General features: G+C 40.9%; 1 protein-coding gene across 1 annotated transcript in view; it reads right to left on the reverse strand.

Moving 5' to 3' along the window:
- LOC148356256 (uncharacterized) overlaps window positions 1-19778 on the reverse strand; it is a 144619-nt gene that overhangs the window by 108248 nt on the left and 16593 nt on the right. Inside the window, exon 2 of the mRNA XM_088346997.1 lies at window positions 4097-4281. Within this exon, the coding sequence (XP_088203123.1) occupies window positions 4097-4281 (185 nt within the window). The remainder of the gene's footprint in view (window positions 1-4096; window positions 4282-19778) is intronic.

Consider the following 19778-nt stretch of genomic DNA (forward strand, 5'->3'; position numbering starts at 1 on the left):
ATTTTAGTGGTATTTCTGTACTCAGAACTTTTAATATTTAGTATTGCTGTGATATTACTGTTGTTTTATTTTTTTCTGTATTTTTGAAATATTTCTGCAGTAGTATTGTTTTTAGTTTTGTGTGAGAAACGTCACGCATTTGGGTCCTGATCCTGTTCCGATTCACAGTATTACTCTGTTGTATTTTTGCATCATTTTAGTGGTATTTCTGTACTCAGAACTTTTAATATTTAGTATTGCTGTGATATTACTGTTGTTTTATTTTTTTCTGTATTTTTTGAAATATTTCTGCAGTAGTATTGTTTTTAGTTTTGTGTGAGAAACGTCACGCATTTGGGTCCTGATCCTGTTCCGGTTCATGACAGTATTACTCTGTTGTATTTTTGCAGTATTTAAATGGTATTTCTGTAGTCAGAACTTTTAATATTTAGTATTGCTGTGATATTACTGTTGTTTTATTTTTTTCTGTATTTTTTGAAAAATGTCTGCAGTAGTATTGTTTTTAGTTTTGTGTGAGAAACGTCACGCATTTGGGTCCTGATCCTGTTCCGGTTCATGACAGTATTACTCTGTTGTATTTTTGCAGTATTTTAGTGGTATTTCTGTACTCAGAACTTTTAATATTTAGTATTGCTGTGATATTACTGCTGTTTTAATTTTTTCTGTATTTTTAAAAATATTTCTGCAGTAGTATTGTTTTTAGTTTTGTGTGAGAAACGTCACGCATTTGGGTCCTGATCCTGTTCCGGTTCATGACAGAAAATAATTGAGAAGCTTAAAAAAAAATTACATTTTTTTAAGATTGAATTCGTCATCTGATGAATCAATTAAGTAGTCATTTTTTTCAAAAAATAAAGTTCTGAATTCAGTTTACATACTGCATACATGCTATCTGAGACAGTCGGCGTTCCTACGTTCTCAGTTTTCCCAACGCTCCGGAAATCCAAAGCCGACTATGGATTTAGTGTTGACTGAAATGAGACTCTTGCAAGATATTTGAATATATGATCGGACCTTTTGTCATTTTAAGAATTCCCATATGGGGAAGGAGGGGGTTTCAGTGGTCAATAGGTAATGATCGGCCCGAGCTATACACTGAGAATAAATATTGACTTGAGGCTCTGCAGGAAGAAACGTGGAGACATGAATATAATGAGAAATCAAAGCGCTACGAGGCATTTATTGTCTTTGACGCGAAGTTCAGCATGATCCAAAAATCAATCGTCACAAAGGATGGACTTTTACACTCATAACTTTCACCGTACTGAATTTCAATTGTTTAAATATATATATTCCATTGTTTTATCCTAAAAGTTACAAAATATCAATTGTATTGTCATGATTACTGACGCGGGGCACCTGAGTCTAGTTCCTGATTGGCTGTTGTACTCGTTTTAAACCCCCGCTTTCCTGAAAACACTCGTCGGTCCGTCTGCGAACCTACGCTACACGCTAGGCAAGCTTTTCTGACTCCTGACTTTATCCTGCCCTGTTTTCCGTCTGATTCCTGTTGCCGACCTCTTTTCTGGACCCGTTTATGTTTTTGCTCCTCCGTCCCGGCCATCGACCTGTTTTTTCTCGCTCTCGACATGGGTGCAGGCCCTCTCCTTCTTCTAAATAAAGCTGAGTAAAACGAACGCAATTGGGTCCCGTCTTCGTTCCTGGTCCGTGACATGTATGGCCAAATTTAAGCACTTTTAAGGATTTTCAAACCCAATTTTTCAAAATTCTCCATGACCATTAACATAAAAAAAAAAAAAAAAAAAAAAAGGGAATTTTACAGAGCTACATATACATTTGAAAATTATTTGATTTTTAATCTTGCGTGTGCATTTAGGACATCAGATTTTGTAGATATTGAGTAAATTGTGTTGTGGATTAACTGCAAGTCAGCAGCCTTAGAGTTGACAATAGCCTATTGTGTGAAGACATCTGGGGAGAGTCATGGCAGGATGTTATTGCAGGAGGTCACAAGCTGTTATTCTGAGCTAGCCGGGGCGGGCGAATATTGAGAATTGTATAAATGCCGACGTGGAAAGAGAAACGATGAACATTGCTCAAACATTGCTTGAACGTATCTTGAACACATGCAATAGAGAGCGTTCCCTTTTTGCCATATCTCCTTCTCTGCGTATATTTTGGGGCGACGGCCAACATCGTCCTCTCCAAAAATTGCAAACGTATTTTCAGTTGCAGGAAATTCTTGATATCATAATTGATACGTGATCCTTGCACGAATCACATCTCATAGTGCCCTGTCTAGGTGTAGCATGCATCTGTCCTCTTGGGCTTGACTAGTAAGGGGGCAATAATTCTTCACAGGACAATGTCATACAAACTAATTCCAGCTCCTGTTAACTGCGAGGGAGAAAGAAATGCAATGGCAAAGCAATGCCACCAGAGAGCCTCATTTTTAGGCAGACTTGTTGAGAAAAAGTAACAAACAAAGGAACAAAGTAACAAACAAAATTAAGTGGGCGCTAAACAACTACAGCGGAACCTCGCTAGTTCGCGGTTCCACTTTTGCGGGTTCAGAGCTTCGCAGGTCTAAAAAATATACTTTACCTTCTCAATAAAAGCATTTATTGACTTGACGCCACTGAGCGCGAGCTTATAGATAAATAGATAGATACTTTATACATCCCCGCAGGGAAATTCACATTTCCAGCAGCATCCCTGAGCGTGGGCACAGAGCTGGACAGCCTGACAACAGTAGCTGAGAGACGGGCACTGGAAAAGCTGCGGTCAATCATGGACAATCCATCGCATCCACTACACAGCATTATCTCCAGACAGAAGAGCAGTTTCAGCGACAGACTGCTGTCACTGTCTTGTACCACGGACAGACTGAAGAGATATTTTCTTCCTCATGCCATGAGGCTCTTTAACTCCACCCGGCAGAGTAAAAGCCCACATTAAACCACACCCCTATGTCAACTGAGGACACGGTGTGGACACTCTTATTGTGAAGGGGGAGGCCCTGACACAATGCTTAGTCATGGTGAGTTACCGCTTCGCTCACCCCCCCCTCCTTTAACTCCTCCCACCTCACCCCCTTCTTATGTGGCGCTCAGTTTATCATCGACGTAAGTATATTCTCTTCTGTCACATTTCATCTCAAGTTTGACTTTATTATACCAAAAGCGAGCGGTTGTTTGTACTACCTAAACACGGCTAAAAAAATTATGACTCACAACACGTGGTAAGCTTTCTCTCCTGGCTTTGATCTCTTTGATCTCTTTGATCTTCGGCAAAACTAACATCAAATGTAACAGAAAGAAAATGAAAATAAATCCAAATAGCTTGCCAACATCATTTTTGCCGTTCCATGTATTCCGTTACTCCCCATTTTATTCCTATTTAGTTTCTTTTGTCTTTTATTAGCATATTTGGTATTGGAGTAATCCAAAAGTAATTGAAAGTAACCAAGTTAAAGTAACCCTACCCAACCCTGGATATGCGGTAGTGCAAAAATAGGCAACATTGTGCAAAGTAGGCATAGGCATGAATACAATTTTACATCTGTATGAGGTAGTGTGTTTGCAAGAGTTTCAGTTTTTTGTGCGGTGTGTGTTAAGGGTGGTATTGGCTCTGGGGAAGAAACTGTCTCTGAGTCTGTTTGTTTTTGTTTTGTGTGACCTGTAGCGTCTGCCGGAAGGCAGCAGGTCAAAGAGGTGGTGGGCGGGGTGAGAAAAGTCATTGATGATGTTTTCTGCTCTGCTGAGGCAGCGAGAGCGGGCAATGTCCTCCAGACTGGGTAGAGAGCAACCAACGATTCTCTGGGTTGTGTTGATGACCCTCTGAAGTGTTTTCCTGTCTGATGCCGTGCACTCAGCATGCTACACCGTAATACAGTATGTCAGAATGTTAATAAATAATAAAACCTATATTTGGTATTGGAGTAATCCAAAAGTCATTGAAAGTAATCCAGTTAAAGTAACTCTACCCAACCCTGTGTATATTTCAGTAACACTGAAAATCTTGAGGGCGGACCAGAGAAGGTCACAAGGCCTCAGCCATGGAGCAGCGCTTATCGATAGTATCGGGAACATGATCGGCTTTCGTCTGTCCATTCAAGCACCTGAAAGACACTCACCGGGGACGCAGAGGACGGTGTAAGGGATCCTGACATCTCCCCTTCTGTATCTCCCGTCCCGTCTGCAGTTTAAATCGGTGAGGCAGCGACAGCCATCCTGTATTAATGCCGCTTTGGCTGCCATTCCAGCGCCTATCGACTCGCGCCCGGGCTGGCCGAGCCAGCACTTCTTGGAGACAGGCCGTCTGTCCAGTTTTCAAAAAAAAAAAAAAAAAAAGAATTGGGTTCAGGCCTACTTTGAGTCATCTGCCTTTTGTTTCTTCAGAACTTTGATTTTCAACCTGTGTGCCGGTGGAACATTAGTGTGCCATTAGATCTTGTCTTGTGGGACGCACAAAATTGCCCCGTTTTTCCAATCTTTAGGTAGATAGATAGATAGAGGGGGAGTGGATGGATAGATAGATAGATAGATAGATAGATAGATAGATAGATAGATAGATAGATAGATAGATAGATAGATAGATAGATAGATAGATAGATAGATAGATAGATAGATAGATAGATAGATAGATAGATAGATAGATAGATAGATAGATAGATAGATAGATAGATAGATAGAGGGGGAGTGGATAGATAGATAGATAGATAAATAGATAGAAAGATAGATGGAGGGGGAGTGGATAGATAGATAGATAGATAGATAGATAGATAGATAGATAGATAGATAGATAGATAGATAGATAGATAGAGGGGGAGTGGATGGATAGATAGATAGATAGATAGATAGATAGATAGATAGATAGATAGATAGATAGTCATGGCAGGATGTTATTGCAGGAAGTTACGGGCTGTTGTGCTGAGCGATCCGGGCCGGGAAAAGGATAATTTGTTTTGAACACACTATAAACTTCAAACATGACTTTACAAAAGTCAAGGTAATGAATTAAAAAAAAAAAAAAAAAGATAAATATTGTTAAAATTGGAGAAATAAAAACATTACTAAAAATGAAATAAATAAATACTAAAATAAAGATACAAAAATAAAACTAAAATAAAAATTGAATTAAATCACAATTAAAAAAGAAGAAAAAAAATAGTAAAATCCCCAAGATAGAGCCAGATTATCAACCAAAATAATCTTGACTAACCTCAGATCCACGGTGACCAAAAATGACAAAAATTATACACATGCAGTGCATTTAGGCAACATGCTCGCAGGCAATGTAAGATAATAATGAAACTGGTTATTGTGGCTGTTGTGCTGAGTGTTCCGGGCCGGGAAAAACATAGTTTGTTTTGAACACATTATAAATGCAGACGTGAAAAGAGAATTGATAAACATTGCTTGAACGAACGTTGCTTGCTCGAATGCAATAAAGAGCGTTCCCTCTTTGCCATATCTCCTTCTCTGCGTATATTTTGGGGCCTAACGACGTCCTCTCCAAATGAATTGCTCAAATATGTATTTTTACACAAGGCGCACCTTGAAATTTCTGTCAGACTTGGGTTTTTTTTGGGGGTGTGTCTAATAGCCTAGAAAATATGGTCCATCATTTCATTTTTGCTGTTCATCATTCAATATTCTCTACTCTTTTGGCGTGAATTTGCGTTAAACGGGTGCAAAATCCTTGCACAGCCCTCAATCAGAACCCCGCAGGTACCACGGACTAAACTTTAAACATGACTGCACAAAAGCCGAGGTAATGAGTCCCAATTTGACTCAATTAGGCTCTGTTTGTGTGGACGGATATCGAGCGCGTGAGGACGCCGGTCCCGCTCGACCGTCCCTCGGGGACTCCCTCAGGCCACACTGTGGATAATTAGAGTTCACGCCAGAGGGTTAACCCATCTCGGTGGGCAAGGGGGAGCGAGACAGCTCCGCTAGCGCACCTTTTAGCTTTTGATGTCTGCTCGGCTAGCTACCTGAATGTCAACCGATTGGGACGGAGCGAGGGCTTGACATTATATCTGCGGGTTATCATTATAGGTTTCGGTTTTTTTCCACACCCGATCGATCGACTCTGGGTTGCTGTGGTGCTTGTTAGAGGTAAGATCTTTAGCCCAAGCCAGAATTTGAGCCGGACCCGAATTTCTGGCCTAAAATGTCAATCATGATGTTCGGGTCGGGCATATTATATCAAAGTCGCCGCCGCCAGCGGCAGCCTTTCCTGCAGCTTCGTGTTATTTCGCTCTTTTTGTGATTTATTGTTTTAATTGTCTGCTTCTATCTTCGGTGTTTTTCGTCCCGTTTGACAACTACACTTTGGATTACTTTCTATCCAATGGTTATGGGTTTTAACACACAAAAATGCGTTTATTCGAGGAATCGACTCCTTGCCCTGAAGATTTCTCGTGAAATCTCTACCAAATAAGACCGACAAACTGGCTGTACTGGTGAAAAACATCAAAGCCTCCAGGGAGTACAGTTTGCTGTGTTTTACGGAAACGTGGCTCACGTCCAGCATCCCAGACTCTATCGTGGAGCTACCCGGCTTCAGACAGAGACACAAAAGCCTGCGGGAAGCGGAGAGGAGGCGGATTCGCTATCTACGTGAACACGAGGCGGTGTAACCCTGGGCACAAAGATTTCCATCTGCTGCAGGGACGTCGAACTTTTGGACTAGCGTGCGACGTCATCCACTCCGCTGTTGCTAAACTACAACACAGCACCCTGAAGCCATCCTGTTATCTGTCTATCTATCCTTTTCTCCCTCGCTAACTTACAGAAAAATACATATGTATATATGTTTATGAAAATCAGTGGATGGTAGTGAGGGCCTGCGAAACCTTCTCTACTGGCCTAAAACAACATCTGAATCACGTGATGATACTTATATTATGTCCTACAATAATTCCAAATTGTCTGCCAGCTTCTTTTCCTTTATACCAGGGGTGTCAAACTCATTTAAGCTCGGGGGCCACACGATAGAACAAACATTCTGTTGGGGGCCGGACTAGTAGATTAAAGAGAAAGAAAAAGAGAGATAAAGAAATAAGAGAAAGAGGAAGGGAAAAGAAGAGAGAGGGCGGGACAAAGAAAGAGAGAGAGGGAGAGAGCGTGAGAAAGAAAAGAGATAAAAAGAGAAGTCGTGAGAGAGGGAAAAAAGGGAGAGGAAGAAAGAAATCCAAAGAGAAATAGAAAGACAGAAGGAGAGAAAAGAGAAAAGAAAGCACGAAGGGTAGGAAGAGAGAAAGAGAAAAGAGAGATAAGGAAAAAAATGAAGTTAGAGCGAAAGAAGTTAAAAAGACACAGGGAGAAAGAGACAAAGAGCAACAAAGGAAGATAAAAAAGAGACACAGAGAGTGAAAGAGAGAGTGGGAAAAAAAGGGTGGGAGAGAGAGAGAGAGAGAGACAGAGAGAGAAAGAGAGAGAGACAGAAAGACAGAGAGACAGAGAGAGAGAAAGAAATACAAGTACAGTGTCTTTGTGAGAGGCACCTGGCTTTGGCAACATCAAGTTGACATATTTCAACCTGCAGCTTGTTTTTCTCTTGCGCTTCTCTGAGTGTTGTCTCGCGGGCCGGATTCAATCCCTTAGCGGGCCTGATCTGGCCCGCGGGCCGCCTCTTTGACACCTGTGCTTTATACCTTCTCGTTGCGCTGCTTCAAGTTGTGTGCTTTCATATTCAAACAATCGCATTTTAGCCATTAGTTGTTACCAGGCTCAGAAATCAAATAGGCAGTCTTCACAAAAAAATCGGAGGGCCGCGAGACATATAACATTTGTCTGTTGGTTTAGCCAATTAGATTTTAAATTGGCGTCAGAAAGTCCTCTAGAGTGCCTTGACAGATGTCACCGGATTTAGAAACTATAATTGGCTAGAGGGCAGTAATCCACCAAAGCGAGCGAGAGAGCCACTAACCCAGGAAATAATACTGGTGTGTTGATCTAATAGCGTAATTTTGGTCCACTCCGAGGTAAGCGAGCTTTTCACAAGCAGGAAAAGGTTTTGTCCGCCACTTTCAGCCCATGAGGTAACCTAATCCCAATTTCAGGCTTGGTCAGTACGTTGAGGTCGCACAAAGATTCTCTCTTTTTTTTCTCCATTATCCACCTGTCTTTTGTCATTGTCTCTATTTATACTTTTTAGATTCCATTACAAAAACCGTCTTTGAGTGTCACGTGGGTTTTTTCGCTCACTGTGATGTTGCTATGCTAATGCTAACATCACAGTACCCTGAGGCGTTTGGAGGCCATGAGTAGGTTTGCCCACGAGAGAGCATGGTCCACAAAAAAAATGCACAGGTCACATTGCGTACTGCACTAAACTCTTGCAGTGTCAATTTTAAAAACTCAGTCCTGTCTATGTCTATATAACCCACCAAGCATTGTTTTTCTTTGTCTCTCTGCCTCTCTCTCTAAAAATGCTGTGCAAGATTCTTAAGGATGGATAGATGTCTAGATAGATGTCTAGATAGATGGATAGATAGATAGATAGATACTTTATTCATCCCTGTAGGGAAATTCACACTTCCAGCAGTATCATTTTGTTGTTTATTAACAAATTAACAGGATGGCCTTGGGGTGCTGTGTTGTAGTTAAGCAGCAGCAGAGTGGATGATGTCACACGCTAGTCCAAAAGTATGTAATGTATGTAAAAGGATGTAATGCTTCTCTGGTTTTTGGGCCAAATTTCAACCCAGAGGGCCTTTAAATTTTCCCGTCAACTCTTGAAAATAATCTGTCAATGAAGGAAAATTGTCGGTTGGTGTAATTCTGCAGACACAGTAAATGTTACGACTGTATTTTTGACTTTGTTATCCTAAATTCTCCTCCTCCCGAGTCCTCGCCAATAAAAGATGGGATTTGGGTTTTTGTTTGAAAATGAATAAATGAATGAATACTTTATTCGAACATCAAAATAAAAAACAGAACAAACAATTGTAATTATATTAATAATAACAGTTATAACAGTTATAAGCAGGGTTGATTACTTTCAATTACTTTTGGAGCACTCCAATACCAAATATGCTAAAAAAGACGAAAGAAACTAAATATGAATAAAATGACTACATTTTGTGCAGGCTTGGGGAGTAACGGAATACATGGAACAGCAAAAATGATGTTGGCAAGCTGTTTGGATTTATTTTCATTTTCCATACATAAGGCGCACCGGATTATAAGGCGCTACATTGAGAACGTGGACAAAACAGTCAGATAGTTCAGTCCAACTTATTACCCACTTAACATTCCCAAAGCTTGCAAAGAAGCAAATACGTGTCTCAGACATGTACGGAAACAGTGTCTGTACGATGTCACCAATCACTCAAACGCATCGTTCCAAATATCACTCGGAAGGTTAAAGTCTTGGGATTCAAGAAATGCCAACCATTTCTTAGTTTCCATTTTATTTTTTGCTGGCAACTGTGTGGACAGCAAAGTAAGAATTTTATTGTGCAGGGAAACGGGGTTCTTTACTGTGCATCTGACAATAAACACTTTGAATTGAATTTAGTTTAAAAATAGACTCATCAAGATCGTTCTCACCTAAGTTCTCTTGCAGCCATCACGTTCAATAATGATACGTAACCATGGTCTTCTTACAACCGTGAGTGTCGTAAATCCAGGAGAGTAAAATATTTACAAATACAGAATAGTAAAACATGTTTTCTCTATGCCGTAGTGCAACCCAACGTGTGATTCACATTGATCTTTTTCGGCCAATTGCAGGCTTTGTTTTGCCGCTTTAGCCTATGCCAGCCTGTAAATGATAAAAAGGATCCGCCCCCTTTACCTCCGAATAACTTTAGACAATATTGACTGATTCAAATGATGATTGACACATTGGTTGGCCAATGAAACGCCGGTATATAATTCCCAGCATACACCGCGGACTATTTCGCCTTCGGGGGAAAATCGAGTCGGCGGCTGCTTGCCTTAGTTGCAAGACTTTGCGACTTAATATTGATCCATATATAAGGCGCACTGTATTATAAGGCGCATGGTCAGCTTTTGAAAAAAATAAAGGCTTTTAAGTGCGCCTTATAGTGCGGAAAATACGGTACATTATATTTTCCCTCTTTCCGAATGAATCATTTATAAATTTAATACGTTATTTGTTTAAGCTCGGGCTGGATCGTTTTCGTCCCGATCTTACCTCTGACCTGAATGTCAACCAATTGGGACCGAGCAAGGGCTTGACATTCTATCTGCGGGTTATCATTATCGGAGTTGTTTTTTTTCCTCCACACCTGATCGATCGACTCTGGTTTGCAGTGGTGCTTGTGGGGCTAACTGTCACCGCTAGTTAGGGATTGACCGGTGGGTATCATTAACAACGAGAGAGCCTGCTCAGGGGAGGCTTTGTTGTGTGTAGCCAAGAAGCCGCGCCTTTCTCTTTTAGCCTCCTGGACTTAGTTGACCTTTCACTTAGGGAGCAGCTGGAGCCCAGAGATATTTAATTGAATGGAGTCTTCAGATGTATTTTGCAGAAAGAGAGAGAGGCGCGGCGATGGAGCTAGCTCGTCGCGGGGCGAGAGTTTGCTTGACCTTCAAAGCCTAATTGATAGGCTTTTCATAGGCCTTGTTTGGGATGTACGTGGTCCCTGTTGTTCCGCAGACCCTCACAACTCCTGCAGAAAGTACAAAGTCAAACCCAGGTAGTCGGCCCCAAGTGGCCCCTCGCAATCAATACCGGCCGGCTCGGCTAACGAGAGGTTCGGTCGCTCTCCGGCTTCAGTCGGCCCCATTAACGAGAGGCACCGGGCCTAATTCGCCGGGCCTGAGTCATTAGAGTGGAGAAATACATGGGGTTGGGGGGGGTAACATTAGGAAACAGCCTGAAGAAGGACTGAGGCGAACCTACATTGGGAAGTAAGATCGCGTGCAGACAACTTGATTGCATCACTCGGTTTGGGACCCGAAGTGCTACTGACTTTTAATTCCGCACGGATCACAATTTGCGGATTTACGTATTTGTCAAAGATGGGTACCATCCGGTAGACACCGACGATCACGGAACGGCAAATCAATCAAGTCAAACGAGTTCGCCGCAGTAGCCTCTATCTCTGTATCGTTTTTTTTCTGTTGCAGACGAAGCGAGCGGTTTGATGCTACTGTGCGCATGCATCTGTCGCCTCAGATTTCAAGTGGTAGTTATGTAGTGAAAGGAAGTCCGTCTCTTTTTAGAGAATCGGCTTTTTCGGCTCAACTCATTCAAGAGAGCCGGCTCTCAAACGGCTCACTTGCTTTGATGCATTATCATACCTGTCAAGCTGTACGTTTTTGCCGTACAAAGTACGTTTATCATGCATTTTAAGACGTGTACGACGTACAATCTGTACAGAAAAACTCAAATTTGTCAAAGATGGGTACCATTCGGTATACACCGACGATCACCGAACGGCAAATCAATCAAGTCAAACGAGTTGGCCGCGCTAGCCTCTATCTCGGTATCGTTTTTTTTCCGTTGCAGACGAAGCGAGCGGTTTGATGCTACTGTGCGCATGCATCTGTCGCCTCGGATTTCATGTGGTAGTTATGTAGTGAAAGGAAGTCCGTCTCTTTTTAGAGAATCGGCCCTTTCGGCTCAACTCATTAAAGAGAGCCGGCTCTCCAACGGCTCATTTGATGCATTATGTCACGAATAATTATTGTTGTATAAATAAGTTAAGAAAAAAGGAAGTATGAAAGGAGAAAATGAAAAAAAGCCTGGTTTGTGGTTATCCCTTTCATCAGTACATTACCAACAATAATTTAATGCAGAAAATGAAATAATAATTTGAATAAGAAAACGTATTATTGACAGATTCATTTGGGATATTAATCTCTGGCTGAAATGAGAGTCAAGGAAGGTGCAGGTTTGATATCAACAGGAGCCCCCAGTTACCGCGGGGAGAAAAACGGACCCACTCCTTCGAATGACTCCTCTTTCTCACCGTGGCCCAGTGACGCGATTGTTTTTATTTAGAAGTCAAGCAGTTGTAAAAACATACCATGATGAGTTTCCTGTACCCTTCAAAATAAAGACTGAAAGTATGCGTGTTTTTAAACAGAATCATATAAAAGAGTAGAAAAATAGAGAATAAGTAATAAAAAATAGTATGAAATCAAGTATATTCCATCAGAGCCATTTGTAACGTGAGTAATTGAGAAAATTACAAATAACTAGATGTAATATACCTTACAATTATTGTACTTAATTCTATTTGTATGTATTTTTTCCTTCTACGGTGAACGTCCAAGCTACTTTTTTTTTATAATAAACCCGATTCATGTCAAACAACTCAGTATCTCACAACAAAATGTTAATTAACAATATATATGATATAACAAAACACATGAACAATATAACATGTTAAACTACATAAATAAACACGTTTGAAAAAATATATATCGTATAAGATTATTTCAATTAAATCAAGCGCCCCCAGCATGCTCTTCGTGTCACTGTCACAGTTCAGAGTTGAGAAGAGGAGGAGTTCTGGTAAGATAGGGGGGATGAGGACACAGCCTTCGTTCAATTAGCCCAAAAAGAAAGCCATTTTAGCAAAATTCTTTAAATCTCGGAAATTGTGCAGACGAATCACCCGGAAAAAGTGCATTTTAGACAGATTGTCAAAAGCCGGATGAAGCAGATGTCATTAGATCAGTTTTCTAACAATAAATATTTGATTCTTTCCATTATTTTTTATTTTTTTACATTATTAAAAAAAATCTTACTGTACTTTGTGGGGTTTGAATTGGAATTTACATACAAAATTAATCTCAATTTACAGAGTTTTCAGGTTACAAAGATACTCCCAGAACACATTAAATTTGTAAGTAGAGGTACCACTGTATTTAAATTCACTCAACTGTGATAACACATGGCGCGCAAGGGACAACTGAAAATGTAATATCCTTCACAATGTGATGTAAAAATCAAAACGTGAAAAAAAAAGGGAAAAGGGCTACCGGGGAAGATGCAGACACTCAGGCATTATTGTCTTTGAAAAGTGATTTAATTAAAGCTTCTTCTACGCACCCGCTTCTGGGCCAGCAGGGACGCAACTTTCCAGCCTCGGACGAGCAGCGGCTTTCCGAAGGATCATGTACAGAGATCAACCGATAAGAAGCTAATTTTGTGTACTTATGGGAGCAAACCATCTCGTAGCTCCCCCTGCCCTGCTTTTCTCCTCCTTCCTCCGGCCCGGAGGATGAAAGTGGGGAGCGGGACTCAGATCTGAAGCCGTTTCGGTCATAAATTCTGATCTCCAAAATGAAAGATTTACACCACTTGGTTTAGTGCTAATATGTTGGGTTGGACGGCCTTCCCATTGAATGCTTTCTTGAAAATGTTTGAATGGACAAGGGTTTTCTGGGTGTTAGGAAATCAATATTAAAAATGTATCGTTTACCAAATTGTTCGAATTACAGGTAGTGCAGAATTATTAGGCAAATGAGTATTTTGACCACATCATCCTCTTTATGCATGTTGTCTTACTCCAAGCTGTATAGGCTCAAAAGCCTACTACCAATTAAGCATATCAGGTGATGTGCATCTCTGTAATGAGAAGGGGTGTGGTCTAATGACATCAACACCCTATATCAGGTGTGCATAATTATTAGGCAACTTCCTTTCCTTTGGCAAAATGGGTCAGAAAAAGGTCTAAAAGAAGAAAAACTAATGACATGGCCTCCTTGTTCACCTGATCTGAACCCCATAGAGAACCTGTGGTCCCTCATCAAATGTGAGATTTACAAGGAGGGAAAACAGTACACCTCTCTGAACAGTGTCTGGGAGGCTGTGGTTGCTGCTGCACGCAATGTTGATCGTGAACAGATCAAAGCACTGTCAGAATCCATGGATGGCAGGCTTTTGAGTGTCCTTGCAAAGAAAGGTAGCTATATTGGTCACTGATTTGTTTTTGTTTTGTTTTTGAATGTCAGAAATGTATATTTGTGAATGTTGAGCTGTTATATTGGTTTCCCTGATGAAAATAAATAATTGAAATGGGTATACATTTGTTTTTTGTTAAGTTGCCTAATAATTATGCACAGTAATAGTCACCTACACGCACAGATATCCTCCTAAAATAGCTAAAACTAAAAAAGTCCCACTCCAACTTCCAAAATATTCAGCTTTGATATTAATGAGACTTTTGGGTTCATTAAGAACATGGTTGTTGTTCAATAATAAAATTAATCCTCAAAAATACAACTTGCCTAATAATTCTGCACTCCCTGTAGTTATCCGACTCCATTAACCAAACATAACCTTCATTCAACGAACAATGCATGCTCGTTTCGTTTTGTAAAAAGACGGACAAGAGACAGGCATTTCCACACGGGGGCAGATTTAATTTCTTAAATAATAAACTAAGTGAACCCCATCGAATTAGCCGAATTAGTGTCGCTCGAGTCTTCGTCGAACCTTTTCTCTCGATTGTCCCTCTCGTTCAATCTTCTCAAGTTCTTCTCAAGTGTTGCGCAAGATGGCGGCGCGCGTGAGTGCAGCGGCTTCAGGGGCTCCAGTTCGTCTTTTGTTTTTCAGTGTTTCAGTGTCACTTTAATCCCTCATATTTTCCCTTTGACTCCTTTTACAACTACAGTAACATCACAACATCTCGAGGGATATACAGAGACCACCGGATCTCCCTGGGTGATCTGCCTGCTGACAACGACGGAGCTTAAGTAAAGGCTGCCAGTCGGGCCTAGGCTAAGAAGGCGACCACACAGACCAGCGCTTCCAAGCATGTTCCTGACCAACGCCAGATCCATCGTCCACGAAATGAGGGAATTTGAGCTGCGGATCGCCACCAACAGCTTCGTCCGAAATTGGAGTATTTTTGCCATTGCGGATTCTTGGCTTCCCTGACGCCGCAGTCCAACTAGCAGGACGCATGCTTCACCGGCACGAACGAGACGGAGACTTCGGTAAAAACAGGGGTGGGGGACTATGCGCTACGATAACAGCCGAATCATCGAAACACACTGCTCACTCAATATAGCAGTATCGTGTAGACCCTTCCATCTACCGAGAGAGCTAACTGTGGTCATTGTGGCTGTTGACATTCCACCGGATGCTAAAGTTAGCATAGCGCTAAATCTCCGGCCCGCTGCTATCAATACACAGCAGCTTGCACACCCCGACGGAACTTTTATCATCACCGGCGACTTTAATCAGGCATGCTTAAGGACTGTACTTTCCAAATTCATTCAATACGTGGACTGAGCAATTAGGGAAAAAACACTGGACTGTGTGTACAGTAAGATCAAACATCTAGTTGGATCCGCCCATCTCGGTCTGTCCCTCACCCCCTCTGGAAACCAAAGCCTATACAACAAGGACAGTACAAACATCTTCGTTGTTCCTTTATCTCTTTGTTTCCTTATCCTCACTGTAAAATGTGGAACTGGAGTGCCACGTCCAATTTCGTTGTCACAATATATCCCATGGTGTAACAATGACAATAAAGGTATAGTCTATTCTATTCTATTCTATTCTATTCTAAGTTCTTCTCTTGACCCATGTCTCTTTCCACAAGCCGGCACCCCGGCTCCTCCCATGGGCGGGCCAGAGACTCCCCATGTGGGCTCCACCTCGTCTCCTCGATGTCTGAAATGGTCAAAACATCCCCGAGCGTTTATCAAATCAATGCCTGGTGTCCTGCGCCTTGGCCTTCTTTGTCAGAGTTCTGTTATCAACAGAACAAAACAAAACATTCTCATTCGGAACGGCGTGACCTGAGGCTCACTCGGTGAAAATCTTCATTGCACTCGATAAATGTAATTTGTATTTGATCGTACAAAATATAAAATCTTCATGGGGAAGACACAATCACAGGTGACCAATTTTTGGCAAACTGGAATCTCTTGAAAGCGTTACCAGTGAATGATGTTTAATTTGGGGCACAAAAATCATCTTCCCACCACTGATATGGAATTAAAATGGAGATAGGAAGATGTGTGATTGGTCGTCATTGAGAAAAACAACAGAGAATTCAATTTTTTATAGTATCAAAAACAACTTTTTCATGGATAAGGACTGGGAACTAAACAGATGAGAAACAAAATGGGTGCAAATTTATTGTTTTTAGAGATTTTTATTGTCAAGTCATATTTATTTGTGACACCCTTTATCACAAAAAGTCTCAAAGGGCTGAACAGATCACAACAACAACAAAATAACGAGTAACATAGCTATCTAAAATATTTTTGGAGGAACGGAAATATGTCAAGCAAAATATGGAAAAAATAAATGTGTAATTTGGTTTACATAGAATCCAAATGCCAAACATGATTACATAAATGATCATAATATCGTAATGTAAAGTTCATACTCTGGTAAAAAAACTATTTGGAGCTAGATAGCAAGCCAAAATAGTTAAAAAAAGATGAAATTTTAGCTCAATAGCATGCAAAAAATGTAAAAACCTAGGTAGATAGCTTGCTAAATAGCTAAAAATGTACAAAGATAGCTAGCTAGAAAGCTAAAAAAGTAGCAGATAGCTGCTAATTTGATACAATTTGTCGTATTTTTCAAGATATTTAGTGACATATTTGAGTACATGACCTTTATTTTATACTGCACTGAACCATTTGGAGAAACAAGGGAGCTATGTCAGGATACTGCTCCAATTATCCCGGAGATCTTGGTGGAGAAACTTTCAAACATTAGCGGCCGCAACATTTGCACTGGTACAATTTTTGAGCTCTCTGATCTCCTTTCAGGGGTTGTTCATTCATATAAAGGCTATATTGTCTCACTCAGGAATGAGTTTAATGCTACTCTGGCTAGTGTCCTGGATTCCGTGGCGCCCTTACGGCTTAAATCACGACCCAAAAGACGCACGCCTTGGTTTACTGATAAAACTATATTGCTTAAACAAGACTGCAGGGATTCTGAACGAAAATGGCGCACTTCCAAGCTGGAGGATTTCTGTCAAACCTGGTGTATAAAGCAGAACTTGCGTCTACAAAATCAGTCAATTTTTGACCTACAGTATAATTCATGTTGACGATATGTGTATTATTTGTTTTTGCAACATCCATTGCAGCCTGGTCATCCTGGAAGGGGGATGACCCTTCTCAAGGTTTCTTCATTTCTTCAGGTTTTTGAGTTTTTCCTTGCCCTCATGTAGGTTTTAGATCAGGGGATGGTATCATAATAGTCTGTAGTTTGCAATAATCTGTGGTCTGTGCAGCCCTTTGAGTGATTAAGGGCGTCACAAATAAACATGACTCGAATCAAAAAGTCAAAAGTTAAATATTTTCTATATTAGGTATGTGTTTACAATGCCCGTCTCTGCTTTATTTTTCATAGAGCCTATCTACTGAAAGAGTAGTGCCCGAGAGAGTGGGGCCCCGTTCTTGACAGTGACATCAGGTATGTCCCTGCAGTTTTTTTTCTTCGTAGCATCGCATGAAAACGGTGAAAGTAAGAGAAGGCCTGCTTTTAAGTAAATGAAATGAAAATGAAATGAAATGATCTGCATGTATACAGCGCTTTTCAAGTCAAGACTTCCCAAAGCGATTTACACTGTGCTTCACATTTCCCAATAGCGGCCGTGCAGACATGTAAGGCGCAAACCTGCTTATTGGGGGTATTAGGGGTTCAGTGTCTTACCCAAGGACACTTCGACATGTAACACGGAGGAGCCGGGATTCGAACTGCGATCTCTTGATCCCAAGACGAGCGCTCTACCTCCTGAGCCACTGCCGCCCTTTCTGAGAGAGTAGTGGCCGAGGGAGTGGGTCCTCGTGCTGGACAGTGACATCATGCTTGTCCCCGCAGTTTATTTCTTTGGCAGCAACGCATGAAAATGGTGAAAGTAAGAGAAGGCCTGCTTTTAAGTACCGTATTTTCCGCACTATAAGGAGCATATAAAATCTGATTTTTTTTAAAAAAGCTGACTATGCGCCTTATAATCCGGTGCGCCTTATATATGGATCAATATTGAATTGCAAAGTCTTGCAACTAAGAGAAGCAGCCACCGACTCCATTTTTCGCGTAGAAGAAGAAGTGTGCTGTGCATGCTGGCAAATATTAAACAATAATTCTCTTTTATTTGTGCGTTTGTATAAAGACCCTGAAATGGCTCCTATTAAGAGACACGCTTACAACGCAGAGTTTAAACTCAAGGCGATCAGTCACGCAGTAGAACACGGAAATAGAGCAGCAACAAGTGGAGGAAGCATGAGGATAAGCTGCGTCAAGTAAGGAAGACTAAACAAAGTTCCCGTAGCAATAAAAGCGAGATAGCCACAGTTGCTCCTACTTGGTGTGTGTTTACGTTTTACATTTTACAGTTATTATGTTATTGCTTTATTGTTATTGTTTTGCACTTGTTGTTTTTGCACATTACGAATGTCACTATATTGCGATTGCACCAACGTTTAATTTACCATAACAGTATCAGACGGTTTTTTGCGTGTTGACTAAATGGCGGAAAAGTAAAATGTTATGCCTTGCTGTTGTTCAAAGATGTTAAAGATGTGTCACGAAAATGCTTTACCTCAGAGAAAATAATAAAACGGCTGTTTATTTCATTTTGGGATTGAATGGAGTTGTAGAAAGCTTGTTTGTTATCTAGTAATAAAGTTTGACTGACCTATCTGACTGTTTTGTTGACATTCCCTTTAGCGCGGCACCATCTAATGGTTGCATAACATAACTACATCCTCTACTGTAGCCAAGTCAAGTCAAGTCACATTTATTTCTATAGCCCTTAATCACAAACATGTCTCGAAGGACTGCACAGGATTACAATTACAAAATTGCACTATTACCTGATCTTAAACCAGCATGCACTTATAGCGCCTTATAATGCGGTGCGCCTTATGTATGGAAAAATTTTAAAAATATATAATTCATTGAAGGTGCGCCTTATAACACGGTGCGCCTTATAGTGCGGAAAATACGGTAAGTCCCAAACACAAACACCAAGAAAACTGAAAGAGGAACAGGTTCTTTGGAGCGTGTCTAACGCACGCAGCAAATATTGCAATCATGACTTTGAACCAGGAGATGGTAGCAGAGGGTAATAAAATTTGAAATTCCTTACGCCTCCTTTAGAAGCGGCCTTTCGAAGTTGAAAGAGTTTTCATTGGTTGTAAATTTCAAACGATGTGACGGGCGTTAATCAACTCGGAAATTTGGTGGGTTTGCATATACTCTGCTTTCGAGTTATTATTTGAACTTTACGAACGCACGCTGTTAACTTTGAGCCCGGATATGGAACAGTCGTGGAATTTTCTCTCACGTGACCTAATTAGTGATCACACCAGGACTGTGAGATGAATTCATTATCCGGAGGTAGATTTAATGGGCCACACTCATCTAAGCACTCATGATCAAACTTGGAAACCGCTCTTATTAGCTGTTTTGATCCTTTCGAAGGACGTAAGTGTAGAGAGAGAAAGAGAGACGTTTCCATTAAAAGAGAGTGTCGTGAAATCTGACAAAGTGCCAGAAATTGGCCTTTGATGAAACTTTGAAGGATCCCTTTTCTCTAAGAACAAGGCCGTCTCTGTTCTAATTCTATGGGGGTCCGTCTGTCCCCTCTGCTGTCCAATTTCAGGACCTTACCTTCACCCAAAATGTTGACCTCACCTTTTTTTCACACCCAAAACTACCGACGACATCAAAAAAGGCCGTTAATCCAAAAACCAAATGAAAAAAAAAATATATGGAACACATTCCTGCCTAATGAGTATCAGAGGGTGTGAACTGTGTTTTTGATTGGCTTGAATTAATTATTAAATATTAGGGTCTCTTATAATCAGTGGCGGGCCGAATTGTAGAGATAGATAGATAGA

The sequence above is a fragment of the Urocampus carinirostris genome, chromosome 11 (assembly GCF_059441175.1).
Source record: "Urocampus carinirostris isolate Australia breed hairy pipefish chromosome 11, RoL_Ucar_1.0, whole genome shotgun sequence".
NCBI classification, from domain to species: Eukaryota; Metazoa; Chordata; class Actinopteri; order Syngnathiformes; family Syngnathidae; genus Urocampus; species Urocampus carinirostris.